This window comes from Bos taurus, chromosome 1 (assembly GCF_002263795.3).
Source record: "Bos taurus isolate L1 Dominette 01449 registration number 42190680 breed Hereford chromosome 1, ARS-UCD2.0, whole genome shotgun sequence".
NCBI classification, from domain to species: domain Eukaryota; kingdom Metazoa; phylum Chordata; class Mammalia; order Artiodactyla; family Bovidae; genus Bos; species Bos taurus.
The window spans coordinates 140,279,120-140,298,640 of NC_037328.1; the positions used below are offsets into that span (position 1 = coordinate 140,279,120).

The 19,521-nt window shown below is 45.6% G+C and overlaps 1 protein-coding gene across 1 annotated transcript in view; it reads right to left on the minus strand.

Annotated features, from left to right (window-relative positions):
• The window catches only part of DSCAM (DS cell adhesion molecule), a 690,454-nt gene that overhangs the window by 147,097 nt on the left and 523,836 nt on the right, over nt 1–19,521 (minus strand). Inside the window, exons 12-14 of the mRNA XM_059889928.1 lie at nt 10,334–10,530; nt 8,467–8,563; nt 7,586–7,714 (exon numbers count right to left, since the gene is read on the minus strand). Coding sequence (XP_059745911.1) covers nt 7,586–7,714; nt 8,467–8,563; nt 10,334–10,530 — 423 coding nt within the window. The remainder of the gene's footprint in view (nt 1–7,585; nt 7,715–8,466; nt 8,564–10,333; nt 10,531–19,521) is intronic.

Consider the following 19,521-nt stretch of genomic DNA (forward strand, 5'->3'; position numbering starts at 1 on the left):
AAGACACACTATTGATGTCTTGTATAAAATAGATAACTAACGAGAACCTACTGTATAGCACAGGGAACTCTACTCAGTGCTCTATGGTGACCTGTATGGAAAGAAATCCAATGACAAACCTAGACAGTGTGTAAAAAAGCAATCACTTTGCCAACAGAGGTCCACATATTCAAGGCTTCCCAGTAGACATGCACGGGTGTGCGAGCTGGACAGTAAGGAAGGCAGAGCGCTGAAGAATCGATACTTTCAAACTGTGGTGCTGGAGAAGACTCTTGAGAGTCCCTTGGACTGCAAGGAGATCAAACCAGTCAATCCTAAAGGAAATCGACCCTCAGTACTCTTAGGAAGAACTGATGCTGAAGCTGAAGCTCCAATACTCTGATGAGAAGAGCTGGCTCATTGGAAAGGACCCCAAAGATGGGAAAGATTGAAGGCAGAAGAGGGTGACTGAGGATAAGATGGTTGGATGGCACTACCGAGTCAATGACATGAACTTGAGTAAACTCTGGGAGAATGTGAGGAATAGGGAAGCCTGGTGTGCTGCAGTCCACGGAGTTGTGAAGAGTCAGACATGGCTTGGCGACTGAAACAATATTTACACATATAACTGATTCACTTTGCTGTATAGCAGAAACGAACATGACATTGTAAAGCAATTATACTCCAATGAAAATTAATTTAAAAAGAGAATATGCTGCAAAATAACAAATTATAGAAGAACAGAAGAATGGGATTCAATAGAGGACAAGTGATGGGAAGGAAGTTCATGCCAACAGAATGATGTATAAGTAGGAGCCTTGTCCCACAAAAAGAAAGTCAGGCCTTCTGGAGAAGATAATTAGGATGACAGGGAGGAACTCCAGGCACTGCATGATGCAGAGGCAGTTGCTAACCAGCCCCAGGAGGAAGCTGACACCTGTAGGGTTTGACGGCTCTTCCCAGGCCATTATGGAGCCTTCTGGAACTGGCATAGCCATGGAAACGTGCCATACTCCCTGAAGTGTGTCTAGGAGATGGCTGAGAGCTTGCAGGGATATAGTGACTGCCCTTCTCCTTTTCCTGCCAGGGAAGTCATGGGAATAGCCCCTGGGGAGTCACCAAGGTGGGGGTCTCAGGCAGGAAGTGCATGGTCCTTGGAGAAGAGGATATATTTTTAACTTCTTTCTTGCAATGATTAGACTTTGAAAGAAAAAGATGATGTCAGTGATCATAACTCTTAGACTATGGTTCAAAACACTACAGGGTGGGCTTTTCAGGTAAAGATCAAGAGGATGAGAAAGAGAAAGACATGCGTCATCCTGAAGGATTTTAAAGTAACTGAATGAAGAAGAGCAAAGTCTAGTGAAATTCCCAAACACAATCTAGCAAGTGATATGATATCAAAAGAAGAACACAAACAGGGTGTGGCTACCCAGGAGAAAAGCTGAGAAAGGGGCCAAAAATGCCACTTCTGATCTCAGATGCCAAAGTGCACACGGACTGGCCGTGGGTTATAAACAAAGTGTGCTTAAGAATACCACACTGAGCATTAAAAACAGACCCCAGGGAAATCCTGACACTTGAGGATGGAACTGCAAATTGAAATACAAATAAAACTAGCAAGAACATATGATAGGCAAAATAAAGATACTTCTTAGGAGGAATATGTCACAAGCAGAAAGGCATGCCTAGAGATGGAGCTGGAGGACGCAAGTATGGATGGGTGATTTGGGGTAAGGACATGAGCAGGGAGAGCAGGTTGAACAATGAAATGCTTGTGAGGATTGATTACAGGTCTTGCCCAATGGAGGAAGCGGAGGGTGGTTTCTAGACTCCCAAGTAGCATCGAGGAGATTTTGTAAGTTATACAAAGATGGTGTGTAAGGTGTCTGTTTACTGAGATGTGGGCTTGGCTAAAGGGACCTGTAGGAGATGCTGAGGTTCCCAGCACCTGTAAGAGTGGGGAGTTGCTGCCTCTGGGGTCCAAGGGGGTCAAAGGGGAGGAACTGTATTTCTGGGGTGTAGACAAGACTGAAACCTCAGAATAGGGCCCTTGATGGAAGCTGTACACAGAGAACAGTCTCTGTGGGATCCTTCTGCATTGCTCTCTGGGTCTGCCACTGGGCAGGAGAAGGAGAAGAGAGCGGCAGAGGATGAGATGGTTGGATGGCATCACCGACTCAATGGACATGAGTCTGAGCAAACTGGGAGATGGGGAAGGACAGGGAAGCCTGCCATGCTGCAGTCCTTGGGGTCACAAAGAGTCAGACACAACTTAGCAACTGAACAACAACAACCCAACAACCCTAAACTCAGAGGGAAGGGGAATCTCCATGGTGTGGACCACGGGGCTCAGCTTTGGGGAGAAGAGCAGATGCTGGGTTTGGGCAGAAGTCAAGGTGGTGGGTGAAGAAAAGCCAGAAGCAAGGTGAACTCAGGTTTCGGAGCAGCATCTGCTCGCTGGGTGCCCTGCTAGGAATTTTACAAGGGTGACTTCTGCGGTCCCCATATTTGTGGGCACATCGGAAACAACTCAAAGATTTCTGACAACTGCACTTTCACATCCGTGCAGTCAGAATCTCTAGGGGTGGTACTTTAAACAAATCTGTGCTTTAAAAAAATGCCTCTCTCTCTCTGGGCGGTTGTAGCATATGAGAGCCACAAGGGCATCTCTGAGATTCATGGTGCTATTCCTACCTGGGAAAAAAAACAGTCCTCAGAGAGGGTAGGCAACCTGGTCTGGTTAACAGAGCTAATAAGTAGTGAAACTGGGTGATGAACCATCTGACATTAAAACTGGCATCCATATAGAATCTCACGTGGTTAGAACCACAGGAGGCTCCATCCATGACTTAGCATCAGGCCTTTAATTGTTTACAGGGTTAGTAATTGCTTCTTGGCATGAAAGCTATAACAAACCTAGACAGTGTGTTGAAAAGCAAAGATATCACCTTGCCAACAAAGGTCTGTGTATCAAGGCTATGGTCTTTTCAGTGGTCATGCACGGTTGTGAGAATGGGATGGTAAAGAAGGCAGAGGGCCACGGAATTGATGCCAAACTGTGGTGCTGGAGAAGACTCTTGAGAGTCCCTTGAACTGCAAGGAGATCCAACCAGTCAATCTTAAAGGAAATCAACCCTGGATACTCATTGGAAGGACTGATGCTGAAGCTGAAGCTCCAATAGTTTGGTTATTTGATGTGAACAGCCAACTCATTGGAAAAGACCCTGATGCTGGAAAAAATTGAGGGCAGAAGTGGAAGAGGGCATCAGAGTATGAAATGGCTGGATGGCATCACTGATGCAATGAACATGAACCTGGGAAAACTCCAGGAGATGGTGAGGGAAGGAGGCCTGGTATGCTGCAGCCCATGGGATCAGGAAGAGTTGGACAGCACTGAGTGACTGAACAACAACTCTCTGGGTCATTCTACTGCACAGCTAGAGTCTGGACAGAATGTATTTTCAATTGGATGCTGACAACATCCTCATGAAGCGGGGATTTTTATTTTCATTGTGAAGGTCAAGAACCTCAGACCGTGTTGTTGAGGTGCTGAGAAGTGAGGCTGGGATTTGACCCCACTTGTGCTATCCACAAGTTCTAGGCCGGCTTCCTGCAGCATGGGACCTTCACAAGGTCTCTGCTGGATATCTGATGAGACTCGATTTCAATTTTCTAGGAATCTGATGGAAATCTCACATGCTTAGAGGAAGACTTCTGACGAGCTTCTGACTTGGCTTCCTGATGAGGAGGAGCAGTGCAGAGAGCTTGGCTAAGTGCAGTGGGGCGGGGGGGTGGAACTTTGCTAAGAGTTGTTGTTAAGTCCTCTGATTTATAGGAGCGAAAGGTGAGAGCTGTGCAGGGTCAGATTTGCCCCTTGGTTTAGGAAAAATAAGTGAGAAGCACCTGTTGAGAAAGGAGGTAGGATTCTATGACATGATCCAGAGAGATCAGGGGTAAAGAGGATGCAGAGGTTCAGAGTCGAGTCTCTGCCTCTAAAAGTCCAATTATCACCCGAGTGAAGACTGCGGAGGGCCCCCAGGAGCAGTGTGGTTGAACTGGATGCTTGTTGATGAGCCCAGCTTGAAGGGGATATGGCCTGAGTCAGGAGGACAGCAGATCATCAAGGACAAATGTAAGGCAGTGAACTTCATTTGGAGAAGAGTTGTTAGAGGCTTGAATAAGTGAGGGTGACCCAAAGTCTGAGAGGCAAAATTACGCAAAAGGTAGAAAATGAAGAAGTGGCGTGGAGAAGGATGAGATCTATGGTGCTGGGTGAGAGAAGGGAGGATCGGCACCTGGGGGAGCCACTTCTGCTCTGTCTTCTCCTTGCAGGAGAGCCCTTGTGTGAAAGGCGGCGGGGGTGGGGGAGTACTAAGGCACTAAGCCCAGGCAGCGATTTGTGAGGCCTCGGGGAGAAGGCACCCAAGAAGGGATGTGGGGAACATGGCAGGCTGGAGTAGACACATAGGCCAATGGGCTGGCCTCGCACACAGGGCAAGATGCTGGAAGGGGATGGAAGGCAGATCTTGGTGTCCACCTGGAGTAAAGTAGTGGCTACTAGGAACCCAGTATGTGGCTGCCATAGAAATCAGCAGGATGCAGGCTACGTGAAAAAAGTCAAAGGCTCCAAACGAGGGAGGTGATGGCTCCTTTGTGCCTGTGCCCAGACAGATGACCCCAGGGGCGCTGCCACGGGGTGAGTGGAGCTGAAGGACCAGGTGATGGTCCGAGGAGGGACACCCAAAGGAACTTGGGATATTTTATTTTTCTTGGCAAATGGAAAACTAAGGAGTGTTATCTGTTTTCAAACCATTCAAGGGAGGTCATTTGATCAAAGAGTTTAGGGGTGGGAATTCAATCCACAGCATCATCATAAAAATGTCATAAGCTCTAATTAATGAACTTAATGGGATACCATTAACAATAACAAAAACATGTGTTTATGGAGCTAAAGGAGTTGATCCTGAAATTATATATGGAAAGCTAAGAAAACACTGGGAGGGAAAGTTTCAAGGATAGAATAGCCTTACCAAATGTTAAGACATAATGCCTCTATGATTAAAACAGTCTGGGACTGCTGCATTAGTATATAGGTAAACCCACGGAATAGGAAAGTCCAGAAATAGACTCAATTACACATGGAAGGGGGACAGCAGAGGATGAGATGGCTGGATGGCATCACCGACTCAGTGGACTTGAGTTTGAACAAACTCTGAGAAGATGGTGAAAGACAGAGTAGACTGGTGTGCTGCAGTCCACGGGGCACGACTGTGTGACTGAACAACAACATATGAAAAGTTAGTACGTGATAAAGGCGGCATCTGGAAATCACTGGACAAAGGTGGATTTTTAATAAATGCTGTTGGGGCAACAGAAGACCCATTTTTGGAGATGATAAAATCAGATCCATCTCTCCCAGTGTACACAAGAGTAGACTCCAAATGGATTGGAGACCTCAATTTAGAAAAGGGAGGCAAAGAAACACAAAACAATGGAAGAAAACAGGTTGATTTATTTTATGACCACAGCGCAGAGAACGACTTTTCTAACTTGAGTCAAAATCCAGATTCAATAAAAGAAAATATGGATAAATTAAAAAAAGACACACAGACACACAGTTAAATATGAGTTCACATATCTGCCAGGCAAGGAAAGGAGAGAGACTGCAGCAGCACATGAGAGGGAGGCATGGGCTTGAATGTGGACCTGGGATATATCCCTGTGGAGGTCAAATGAGGAATGGGGTCTGAGCAGCAGGTGGGAGTAACCATAGTAACTGTGTGGTCCAGGGATGGGATGGTGGCGGGGGTGGTTACAGCTGGTAAGAGACATGGCCAGAGACACGCTGAACCCAAACTCCCTTGAGGAACCACTGGATCATCATGAGCACCTGGAAATGACCGATCCCCTGAAAACAGGGAGGCATGTAGCTGCTCCCCTGACTGGCTCTGTGGGCACTAGCTCCCAGACCTGCAGTCCTTCTATTAGTGCTGACCTGCGAGGCTTGAGGGGGTGGGGGTCTGTCCCTCTCTCTGTAGACTGCAGAGTATCCCTACGGTGTGTGTCTGTGTTCCTGCCAAGTTTTCATTCTTGCCCTCAGTTTCCAGGTTGTCTTCTGCAAGAACATGCCTGCCTCACCTAAAAGACTTCAAGACCCAGATCTCAGAACTTCTCAATCTTTGGTTCCATCCTGCCCTTATTTCTTTAGAACGAAGGCAGGGCCTCCTCTCTGCCCTTGGCCCTGGGCAAGCCCATTGGTACTGATTTCTGAAAGATCCCTGCTGGTTCAACACTGCCCACAGCTTGCTCACTGGCCGTCCTCTATCTCCATCCCCTGCATGGGATCTGGTTTCCAGGGGACTGTGTGACCACAGCCACCATGCTCCTCTCAGGAGGCTTTCTCAAGGTCCACGGAAGCATCACCTCACTTCCAGGTCTCTTGTTGTGGCTCAGGGAACCAAGCTGGTCACCATGCCTCTTCTGACATCTTTCCTTATGCATCTCTAACCCAGGACTTCTAGCCATCCTCAAGCACTATTGCTATGACCTCTGTTCTTGGTTTGATCCAAGCTGTTTTCATCCTCAGTAATTCCTTTCCTTAACCCCCACCTTAGCCCTTTTCTGGACTCACTTCCTCATCCAGTCTCACCCTTTGCCCCACCCTGCCCCTTGCCTGCTCCTACAGAAACATTTCTGCCCACCTGACCTGCCTTTCTACATACCACCAGCTTAATTTTTTGCTCCAGCTTCAGCTCACGAGATAAATGTATCATGACAGTGTGCTGTGAAGTGATGCACGGTGCCTAGAAAGTGAGAAACGAGGCCACTTTCCTGGACTGTGAGACCATTAAACCCTCATGAGCTGATGCTGCTCTAATTCCTCATCTTTCGTGTCTAAGTCCAGACCTGGAGCCACAGTGGGGGTACCCTCCCCTCGGCCTGATGGGTCCTAATGTTCAAAGTGGTCCTGTCATTGTCACTTTAAGATGATCAACCGGCGTGCCTGATGTGGTCCTGACAGCTGGTCTGTTTTATTTCTGGGCTCTTGGTGAGCTGGCCACTTGCCCAGCGAAGCACAGGCGTGCCTGGCTGCATCTGTGCCACCAGCCTGTCCCTGCACATCCAGGAGGTCCCTGAAGGGTCAGTGCTGTCTCAGCAATATGTGGCCCTCTGCACAAACCACCATGGTTCAGCTCAGCCCGCGGATACTGAACGCAGCCAGTGCTCAGGGATGTGGACACTAGGGAAGCAGGGGGAAGACAGGGAGGTGGGAAAAATAACGCAGTGGCCAGGTTGGGTTGGCAGCAGCCTGTGCACCCTTTGGTGGTGACAGTGCCACAGTGACCCACGGGGAGGGAGCAGGATTGAGGTCCTGCTGGTTTAAGGAGAAAAGAGGCAGGGCTGACCCAACAAAGAGATCTCAACACAAAATCACTCCTACTAAAGGAAATGGGGGTGGTGTGCTTCATGCAAGGAAAGAGAGAGACTGGCGAAAAGAGCTCCCTCTGAGTTTCCCGCAGTCCAGCTTGTGCTTACATTAAAAGGCAACCAATAAAACAGCTGTTGGAAGTGGAACTACAGCTGGAGGAAATGAAGGACTTACCTGATTTATTTTTGCATTCAATGTCATAGCCCGTGATGGGGCTGTTCCCGTCAAAGCCCATGGTCCACCTGAGGGTGATGGTACGTGCCTTCACATCCTTGATCTCAATTTCAGGAGGATCTGGGGGCTCTGTGTGGTCAACAGAAAACCTGGGTTAGTTTGAACATCGTTCAGGCATAAGATGCTAGTGAAAATCCCGAGTGACTCACAAAAACTTTGTCAGCATTCAACATGGCAGACTTATTTATTTGTGTTTTTTAACCTGGAAGTATTTTTTTCCTAATCGCATTTTAGGATGGAACAATTTTATTTTTCCAAATTTGCCAATTGTCATAGCACTTATAAAGCTGGACCAAACCTGAGGATTTACATGTCACTCTTCTGGTCTGGCTCGGGATCTATTAATCAGAAACTATTTTGGCCCCGAATATGAAACTTTCATTTAGATCATCTAGTTGTTGTTTAGCCACTAAGTCGTGTCTGACTCTTTGCGACCCCATGGACTGTAGCCCACCAGGCTCCTCTGTCCATTGGATTTCCCAGGCAAGAATACTGGAGTGAGTTGCCATTTCCCTCCTCCAGGGGCAGAACATCTAGTAAGGATTCCTAAATTTGAACAAGAAAGGCACAATGTCGGGCTGCCCAGTCAGCTGACCCAGTTCCTTTATGGACTTTGCTCCCTCTGTGTGGGGGCTGCACCTTGGTATAATTGTGAGATCTGTAAAATGAAGCTTTAGCACCAACTTTGTTCAGATTCAACATCTTCTTAGGACTTGGAAGTGTGATGTGTCAAGCTGAGGCCACTCGGACACCAGAGCCTGGGCACACACTTACTGTCCTGACACCGCCGAGTTTCTCCCCCTAGGTTCTGTCCGTCCTACCTTGCACCGTGAGCTGAATTATTCCACGGTCCTCCCCATATGAATTGATAGCGTGACAGGAGAAGAAGCCAGAATCTTCTCTTACCGTTGGCAAAATCTATGTGTAAAGCAGAGAGAAATCCATCTTACCCAGAGGAATGCAGAGAGAGAACAACTCAAAGCGCTCTTGGTTACAAAAATCTCTCCACTCTCACTCTCCTCCCAGCCCCAAGCACACACATAAACACACTCACACACAGGGACACAAAAAGCTGAGAACAAATTATTTCAGCACAATTGTAAATGTGCCGATGGATAGATTCAGTGTACATAATCCATGTCAGCTGCCAGCTCATTAAATTGGATGTGAAATGTATGTAGGATGTCACATTCAGGTTGACATATATTCCACATACTCCCACTTTAAAAAAAAAATCTCATAGTGGATTTTGTTTTTAAGTCAAGATAAATGTTTTATTAAATGTCTTCTTTACATTATTGATATATATGTTTGTCTCTAAAAGACAATGATGAGCCTTAACAAACAATTTCCAAAATATTTCTCACGAGCCAGTAGAGCCCATCCTGATGAAGTTTCTCTACATCACTGGCAGAGTGTCCATCAGACCATCATGTACTGTATTTGTAAATATTTAAACAGTGTCATTGGGAGGAGTTTTGGTTAAATCTCATAGTGGATTTTTAAAACAGCCAGAGCAATCCTGCCTAAACAAAACAGATCTATAAACATTGCAATAAAGGTTTGGTCTCCCAGGACTCCAAGATTGGATCTGAGAGTGAATCGATATGCACGTTTCAAACACGGGACTTTTTTGTCCCTCATGTGTGTTTTATAGCATCATTTCTCCCCCATATTAAAAGAATCACTCAGCTAACTACCAGCAGTGCTAAAAATTCTAAAAGACTGCAATACTTTTTTACTCTGGGTTTTCCCCCAAGAAGCAAAATATTTTCCTTATAATATTTTTGTGGCAGAATTCTTCTGACTTTTTTTTCAGGAAGTTAAAAAAAAGTGCACAGTGTAGGCTGTCATTTCTCCAGAATTACCTGTCATTAAAAGATGCTATTTGTCCAGACATAGAGAATAGACTTATTGACTTGGGGAGAGGGGAGGGGAGGGTGAGATGTACAGAAAGAGTAACACAGGAACTTACATTACCATATGTAAAATTGATCGTCAATGGCAATTTGCTTTATGGCTCAGGAAACTCAAACAGGGGCTCTGTATCAACCTAGAGGGGTGGGATGGGGCAGGAGATGGGAAGGAGGTTCAAAAGGGAGTGGGTATATGTATACCTATGGCTGATTCATGTTGAGGTTTGAGAGAAAACAACAAAATTCTATAAAGCAATTATCCTTCAATAAAAAAATAAATTAAAAAGTATGCCATTTCTCTCTTCTTCTTATTATTATTACAGTTTGTTTTCCTGCCATGTTGGCAATAATTTCACTCTTAACCACATGTAGGATAAAGTACTATTTTTGCAGGCTACTCTGGAATCCCTTTATATATAAAAGTAGAGAGATAGTGTTTCATAAATGTTTCTTTTTTTTAAGATTTTTTTTTACATGGACCATTTTTAAAGCCTTTATTGAATTTGTTTTTTGTTTTGTTTTTTTTTATTAAAAAGTTGTTTGGTTTCTTGGCTGTGAGGCATGTGGGATCTTAGGTGTCCGACCAGGGATTGAACCAGCACCCCCTGCATTGCAAGGCGAAGTCTCAGGCACTGGAACACCAAGGGAGCCCCGTTGTAACTGTTGATGATGATCTGTGGCATTCCCCGACATGCAGTCACGTATGTGAAAGGACAGGATTATTCTGCCTGTGAAGGTAGGTGCTCATCTGTCCTGTTTGCCATGCTCTTACCTGCAGAGTAGAAATCACCTCCTCCCCCACCTCCTTGGTGGACACGAGATAACGGGCCATTTCAGGGTTAATGATCCGGTCCTCTTTCTCCCAGCGGACTATGATGGGCTTCTCACCGTGAGCCGTGCAGCTCATTTCCTTCTTTTGACCCTGAGTGGCCAGGGTGGTGTTTGGGTAGGATGTAATCATCGCAGGAACTGAAAATCCAAAAATGACACAATTATTCGGCAAAGCAAGGGTTCATGGTTTCCCCACCATAACACATGGCTCAATTGCATTTGAGATGTTTCTTTGAAATGTATTGGCTGAGCAAGAATCATTATTAAAAGAGTTGGAAGGGTGGCAGAAAAATGAAACTGGACTCAATGAGCCCCAAGCAGAAATTGCTGTGTGGTTTCCTATTTGGAGGGGGGTGGGGTGTGCAGGTCTTATTCTCCTCCAATCCCTGTGGAAAGTAAACTTATGTTCCCTAAAACACACAAGAAAATGATATGACTTGCTTATTAGACAGGAAAAAGGGCTTCCATTGAGAATTGTACTCCTCCTTCCATAATCACCTACATTTCCAACTATCCTTGTCAACTATGGGAATTTCCGAAACCTTGTTAGTTAACCGATTGACTAACCAATTCTTGAAGTCACCTCTTGGCATCCCTAACCCACAGTTCTGCAGACCTCAAAACCAGACTTTTCCCAAAGTTTATAGCAGGGAATCTCATCTCAATGTATTGAGAGAATGGGAAACTTTATTTGTGAAACTTGTCAAGTTCCCTCCCTCCATCTCAAAATTCCTCTTGATGAAAGTGAAAGAGGAGAGTGAAAAAGCTGGCTTAAAACTCAACATTCAAAAAACTAAGATCATGGCATCTGGTTCGATTACTTCATGGTAAATAGATGGGGAAACAATGAAAACAGTGACAGACTTCACTTTCTTGGGCACCAAAATTACTGCAGATGGTGACTGCAGCCATGAAATTAAAAGACACTTGCTCCTTGGAAGAAAAGCTATGACTAAACTAGACAGCATATTAAAAATTAGAGACATTACTTTGCCAACACAGTCCAATCTAATCAAAGCTATGGTTTTTCTAGTAGTTATATATGGATATGAGAATTGGACCATAAAGAAAGCTGAGCACCGAGGAAATGATGCTTTTGAACTGTGGTGTTGGAGAAGACTCGTGAGAATCCTTTGAACTGCAAGATCAAACCAGTCGATCTTAATGGAAATCATTCCTGAATATTCATTGAAAGGACTGATGCTGAAGCTCCAATACTTTGGCCACCTGATGGGAAGAACTGACTCATTGGAAAAGATCCTGATGCTGGAAAGATTGGAGGCGGGAGGTGAAGGGGACGACAGAGGATGTGATGGTTGGATGGCATCACCTGCTCAATGGACATAAGTTTGAGCAAGCTTCAGGAGTTGGTGATGGACAGGGAGGCCTGGTGTGCTGCAGTCCTTGGGGTCACAAAGAAACGGACACCTAGAGACTGAACTAGTGTATTGGAGAAGACTCCTGAGAGTCCCTTGGATAGCAAGGAGATTAAACCAGTCAACCCTAAAGGAGCTCAACCCAGAATATTCATTGGAAGGATTGATGCTGAAGCTGAAGCCCCAATAATTTGGCCACCTAGTTGGAAGAGCAGACTCATTGGAAAAGCCTTCAATTGTGGGGAGATTGAAGGCAAAATGAGAAGAGGGAAGTAGAGGATGAGATGTTGATAGCACCACTGACTCAAAGGACGTGAGTTTGTGCAAACTCCAGGAGATAGTGAAGACAGGGAATCTTGGCGTGCTGCAGTCCATGGGGTGGCAGAGTCAGACATGACTTAGGCACTGAACAATTAGTGTGGAAATGGACCTGAGGAATCCAGCAAAAGCAAACACAAACACACTCTAGAAGGAGCTACCCTCCACCCAGGCCCTTTGGGATTCTCCAGATGAATCTCTGCTAACATGAGCTCACAAAACAAAAATAGTAAAACACGTGAGAAAACAATATACCCTCATGGAGAATCAGGCCCCCAAGGGCTTCAGATGCTAGAATTACGAGATACAGGCCTTGAAATAATAATGCACAAAATGTTTAAAGATATTTTCAAAACATGAGAAAGGAACAAGAAGATATGAAAAACAAACAGGAAGATTTGAAAAAGAACTAGAACAAATTTATATTTTTTTATCTACTTTTTACCTAATTTTCCCAATCACGGGAGTAAGGGCTCTCCCTCATTCGTAAGGTCATGCTCATGCTATATTCTTTGCCACCCAACTCAGGGCCCTCCAGCACCTCTCCCTGGGCACTTGACCATAGAAACGCTGTGCCTTCCCCTGAGAATGGCACATGCCAGGGCATGTCCTCCCTGCAGCCAGCTAGAGTGGTTTGAGACACACAAGGCAAAGATCTCCCAGTTTTGTAGCCTGGACCCCACGGAAGACCCCACACTGTGGAGCTTCTCTATAGTCACAAGGCATATGGCAGAGATAACACAATGTGGAGTGGGCAGGCTGGGAATGGAGCGAAAGAAGCACCAGGAGGCCCAGATTTTAAAGAAAGCTGCCCACAACCATGGTGAGATTCCTCTTCCTGAGCATCTGAGAAGCAGCAGAACTGCTCCACCATCCCCAAACTTTGGTTCTGATCCCTCCTTCCCTTTCACCTTTTAAAGATAATTTTTAATTTTATTAACCAATATACTGAGGTACAATAAACATACCACAAAACTCACTTGCTTCAAGTATATAATTTTAGTATTGCCTTCGCTTTCTAGGCTCAAGGGGGAGGGGCAAGACATTTTATTGAGTGAAAGATTCTTTAAATTCTGTAGCACTTTACAATTTTCAAAAGTTTCACACACATGATGTCATACAATCCCATAATAACTCTTATTAACCCCCTGCCCCTGTCTTGCTCCTCTCCCTTTCCTCTCCCCACTGGTTTGTTCTCTGTATCTGTGAGTCTGTTTCTCTTTGTTTTGTTCACTTGTTTGTTGTATTTTTCAGATTCCACAAGTGATATCTTAGTGACATCATCACCAAGTGATATCATCACCAAGTGATAGAAGTGATATCATCGAGTATCTTTTTCTCTGTCTGAATTATTTCACTTAGCAGAATGCCATCCAAGTCCATTCATATTGCTGCAAATGGCAAATTTTCATGATTTTTATGGCTCAGTAGGATTCCACCGTATATATATATGTGCCACGTCTTATCTACACATCTGTTGGTGGACGTTTAGGTTGCTTCCATACCTTGCTGTGAATAGCACTGCTATGAAGATTGGGTGCATGTATCTTTCTGATTAGTGCTTTTGTTTTTCTCAGATCTATACCCAAGAGTGGAATTGCTGGGTGAGTTTAAAGCAGGGACTGGCTCTGCTGCTTTCCCCCCGTGGGGGCTGCAGTGATGATTGTGGGCCTCATCATGATGCTGAGATGTGGGCATGTCTGGGGATGAGGGGCTAAGGTGTATAGGTGGGGAGACGTGGAATGCCAGCTGGGGCTTCAGCATCTTAAATGCAGTGGAGGGTAGGGACTAACAGAAATGCCCAGGGCTGTAGGCATTTGGAGTCCTGGGCGGGCTTGTCTGGGATTGCAGGCAGACGATGGGTCAATGTGGAATGGACTTACAGGGGCACTGTGGGGCTTAGAACTTAATGAGTCAGCTCATATCCATGTCTGTAGAAGTTACACATCAGGGTTTGGTTTATTGTTTTATTGGCTGCCTGGATTCACAAAAGAAGAAGAGAAAATGTTGATAGTGAGGACTAGATGTCTGAGGCCATTGCATTGTACAGCGTCCTAAATAATGAGAAATAATTCTTCTATTAATAGTATGAAAAGTGAAAGTGTTAGTTGCTCAGTCAAGTCCAGCTCTTTGTAACCCCATGGACTATAGCCCCACCAGTCTCCTCTGTCCTTGGAATTCTCTAGGAAAGTATATTGGAATGGGTTGCTATTCCCTTCTCCAGAGAATCTTTCTGACCCAGGGATCAAACCTGGGTCTCTGCACCACAGGCAGACTCTCTCCTGTCTGAGCCATTAGGGAAGCCCACAAATAATTTACCAACTGGAATATGGCCCCCCGGCCCCTCCTGTAGAGAACCAGTTCCTACAGCCCACTTTGTTGAGCACAGAGGAGAGAGACTCCAGTGGCAGAGCTGTGTTCTGGAAATTAATCCACACTAATGCCTTCCAGTGTAATGGGCTGCTAAAGGCCACACAGAGGATTTCTCAGTGTATGCTATTTGCTAAATAAGAAAAAAAAAAAGGCAAAGAAACATGTTACATGGCAGGGTATGAAAAAATACAGATTTCTTGTGAAGACACATTGAGTGTGATCACTTCTCAAGTCTGGGGTATTTTACCACTCTCAGTACTTTATATTTCAATGCTGCTACTGCTAAGTCACTTCAGTCGTGTCCGACTCTGTGCAACCCCATAGACGGCAGCCCACCGGGCTCCCCCGTCCCTGGGATTCTCCAGGCAAGAACACTGGAGTGGGTTGCCAGTTCCTCCTCCAATGCATGAAAGTGAAAAGTGAAAGTGAAGTTGCTCGGTTGTGTTGGACTCTTCACGACCTACCAGGCTCCTCTGCCCATGGCATTTTCCAGGGCAAGTGTACTGGAGTGGGTGCCATTGCCTTATGGGAATGAGGATCAGGCAGAATTCCTCTGTGATGTCTCCAGAGCACTAAATAATTCTACCAACAGCATTGTCATCCAACCGAGCGAGAAGGCGAAGGTTCTTCAGGACAGATGATCTTGGATGTAAACTCCAGAGTCCTCCGTGACATGAGTGCAACCCACCTGGGCACCTCTGTGAAGTTCAGTCTCACTCCGGTACAGTAACCGAGCTTCTGCAAAGCCACGCCGAGCCTGGCCCCCCCAGCAGAGAAGTGTTCTGGTCAAAACCAAAGGAACCCCACCCCCAGCCATAAGAACCCAAAGACAGATGCCGAATAAGGGTTTCTGTCCGACCTCATGAGCTGCTACACAGGGAGCAAATGCATTCAGAAGGCTGGAATCTGCCTGGAATGTAATTTCCTATCCCTTTGAAAGCATCAACTAGAGGAGCACATTAGTGGTCTCCAAGAAAATGCAGCTGTGCTCAGAGGGCTTGCTTGTTGTCTGCCCTTTCCTTTTCCTACTAATGAAAAGCTTTATTGTTTTCTACATGGGAGAAGTACCTCAACTAAACCCTGGCCCTCCGGTGTATGATTTGTCCATCTTACCGTGCAAATAAAAAAAGCTTCTCTTTTTACTGATATTTCTCCTTCAGAGGAATGTCCCCAACAAAATGGGTATTTTAGTTCTGGTTCATGGTCAGAAATTGTCTGACGAGCCCTTGTTCTGTCTCACCCAAGTATTCTCAGCCCTTTAAAGAGACTGATCATTTTCACATCTCTTTGCAATGCTAATGTTTGAAGGCACGACCTTTTCACTCGTCACAGTCACCAGTGCTGAGAGGTGACAGCATGTCAGTGGAGCAGGGCTCTCTGCAAGGGTCTCTGAAGCATAACGAACGGATTGGGTAACAGGGCTGAGAACCAAGGGAGCCCGGGCTGCCCTGCTAGTGGGAGAGAAGGAAACCAAGACCAAGAGGGCTTTGTTCAACGAACGCATGCCCTGTGCTTCTCCTGCAAAATTACCCATTAAAGAGACAGCTGTTGTACTTTGTTATATACTGATTTATAAATTTCCTTCATTAACCACAATATCGCCTACCAGCACCTTAATGTTCAGCAGATCTGCATTCTTCCTGTTTAAGGGAGGCTCATCTGACCTACTTCCTTGCAATGCAAACAGACAGTGGTACAGTGAGTGGAGCTGCTGCTACAGGCAGGGAGAGCCGAGCCTGTGCACGGAGATCAGCTCTGTGGTCCAGGGATGCCGTCTTCTTAGTCTGAAATTGGCCACGTGGGAAGATTTACACCAGGGAAACTGACAGACTGACAAATGCTGGAAACTGGTGCTTTCTTCTCTTCCTCCTCTCCCAACGGCTAGTTGTTTGAAAATTAAGAATTTACCAGAACACTACTTAGGAGGGTGTGCCACTATGTGAATGATTTCAAAGCGTGTTCCCATCTTTCCAGAAGCACTGAGAAGGTGTTAATTTACCTCAGAGCAATAATCAAACTTGGGCTTACCAGGTGGTGCTAGTGGTAAAGAATCTGCCTGCCAAAGCAGGAAATGCAGCAGTTTGATCCCTGGTTGGGAAGATCCCCTGGAAGAGGGCATGGCAATCCACTCCAGTCTTCTTGCCTGGAGAATCCCATGGACTGAGGAGCCTGGTGGTCTTCAGTCCAAGGGGTTGCAAACAGTCAGACATGACTGGGTGACTGAGCACAATAACCAACCTAATTTGTAACAGCTGTTGTTGATGTTCAGTCACTCAGTTGTGTCTGACCCTTTGTGACCCCATGGACTGCAGCATACCAGGCTTCCCTGTCCTTCCCTAACTCCCAGAGTTTGCTCAAAATCAGGTCCATTGAGTCAGCGATGCCATCCAACCATCTCATCCTCTGTTGCACCCTTCTCCTCCTGCCTTCAATCTTTCCCAGTATCAGGTTCTTTTCCAATGAGTTGGCTCTTTGGAGCTTCAACTTCAGCATCAGAAAGAAAAAACTCATTCTTTCCCAATGAGTTCTCATCAGGTGGCCAAAGTATTGGAGCTTCAACTTCAGCATCAGTCTTTCCAATGAATATTCAAGGTTAATTTCCTTTAGGATTGACTAGTTTGATCTCCTTGCTGTCCAAGGGACTCTCAAGAGTCTTCTCCAGCACCACAGCTTGAAAGCATCAGTTCTTCAGTGTTTAGCCTTCTTTATGGTCCAACTCTCACATCCATACTGCTGCTGCTGCTGCTAAGTCGCTTCAGTCATGTCCGACTCTGTTCGACCCCATGGACTGCAGCCCACCAGGCTCCCCCGTCCCTGGGATTCTCCAGGCAAGAACACTGGAGGGGGTTGCCATTTCCTTCTCCAATGCATGAAAGTGGAAAGTGAAAGTGAAGTCGCTCAGTTGTGTCTGACTCTTAGCGACCCCATGGACTGCAGCCTACCAGGCTCCTCCATCCATGGGATTTTCTGGGCAACAGTACTGGAGTGGGGTGCCATTGCCTTCTCCCTCACATCCATACATGAGTACTCAAATATGAACAGCACATCACTGCATGTTTTGACAAGAATTCAATTATAACTTGACATACACATTGATTTTTCAACACAAGGATATATAGAAAAATAAAAATTATATTAATAAATCACTGATATGAAAGATTATTTCTCAAACTTTACTTTTCTGTTTTCATGACTCTACCAGTAATATAAAACTGGTCCTAATACAGCTTTATTTCTTTTTTACTTTAGCTCTGCTGAAAGCACTGAAAAAGAAACAAAAGGAAATACCAAGTGTCCTGGATAAGCCCCAAGTAGACAACATGACTGTCAAGATCATCTGGTTCAGTCCCTTCATTTCACAGAGAAAGAGAAAACCAGAGAAACAGAATGGGAATCAAAGGCCCAGATGCAAGAGTCAACCAGAATCTGACTTTCACGTTGTTGTTGTTGAGTCACTAAGTTGTGTCTGACTCTTTTACAATCCCACGGACTGTAGCCCACCAGTCTCCCTCTGTCCGTGGGATTTCCCAGGCAAGAATACTGGAGTGGGTTGTCATGATCTCTTCCAGGGGATCTTCCCCACCAAGGGATCAAACCTGAATCTCCTGCATCTCCTGCATTGGCAGGGGGATTTTTACCTCTGAGCCACCTGGGAAGCTTCTGACTTTCAGGAATCCTGTTCTATCTAAAACCATCATTATCACAGATAACAACTCCCATAGAGGCAGCCAATCTTCCTGGACGCCCATGACTTCCCGTATTTGACCTGCAACCTGGGAAGTCCCTCAGTCCCTCCACGTGGTCAGAACAGAGGTGGCAGAGGAGGGTGTGGGGTCAAGAACAAGGCAGCAAGGCTTCCCCAATCTGAGGCAGGAACACTAGGGTCTCCAGGTGGGAGTTCTGGGGAGGCAGATACTCTGAGACATGAACACATTCTATGAGCCACTTCTTCTTTTTGTTTCTTTAGCTACTTCTTCAACTATATATTTACATCTTCCTACCATTTGACTATAAACATTTTCAAACACACAGAAAGTTGAACAGCCTTATACCCGCTGCCTGTGTTTTGCAATGAACATTTCATTCAGAGATTTGAATCAAAATTTATTTTCACTGTTATTTCACCAGTCAATCAAAATTTACTGAACACATGATTTTTACTACTCTGAATACATAAAATAAACTTGAGTGAAAATATGAATCAGTGCATGTTGCAAAGATCAGGCGCTAAGATGGCAGCTGCCTTCTTGAATTCTGCTGCTCAGGGTGAAGCCCCTTGGAGGTGCTTTAGTCCAGACCCTGATGCTGTGGCTTGGGGTCTGGCTGCCTTGGGTTAGACACTGGTCTTCTCAGAGAAGGAGGGGATAAAGGGGACCAGAAGCCAGGAGGCTAGGCTCCAACCTTACGCCATCTGTGTACACGCTGCTATGAGTGAGCAAGATGATGGCTGCCCTGGGCCTCAGTGTTCTCAACTGATTTATGGATGAGCTGCGTGGGACAAGGTGCTCTCATCCTGGGCTGCATCTTAGACATGGAATCATCTGGTTTTAAAAATAAACCAGTGCTCAGGCCCTGTGTGTACTCAGTTGCTCCAGTTATGTTCACCTCTTTGGGACCCTACAGACTGTAGCTGATCAGGCTCCTCTGTCCATGGAGATTCTCCAGGCAAAAATCCTGGAGTGGATTGCCATGCCGTCCTCCAGGGGATCTTCCTGGCCTAGGGACTGAACGCACGTCTTCTGCATTTATGGCTGAGCCATGGAGGAAGCCTCCCAGACCCTACCCTAGACCAACTGAATCAGAGACTCTGGGGGGCTGGGCATGGGAATGGGTTTATTCAAAGTTCTTCAAGTGGTCCTCATATACAGCCTTGAATGAAAAAGCTCAATGGATGATCTCCAAGGCCTTTCCAGCTCTGTCCTCCCCATTCCCTTTTTACTTCCTTAATTTTTTAAAAATTTATTTTAATCAGAGGATAATTACTTTACAATATTGTGATGGTTTTCCCCATACATCAATATGAATCAGCCATAGGTATACATATGTCCCCTCCATTCTAAAC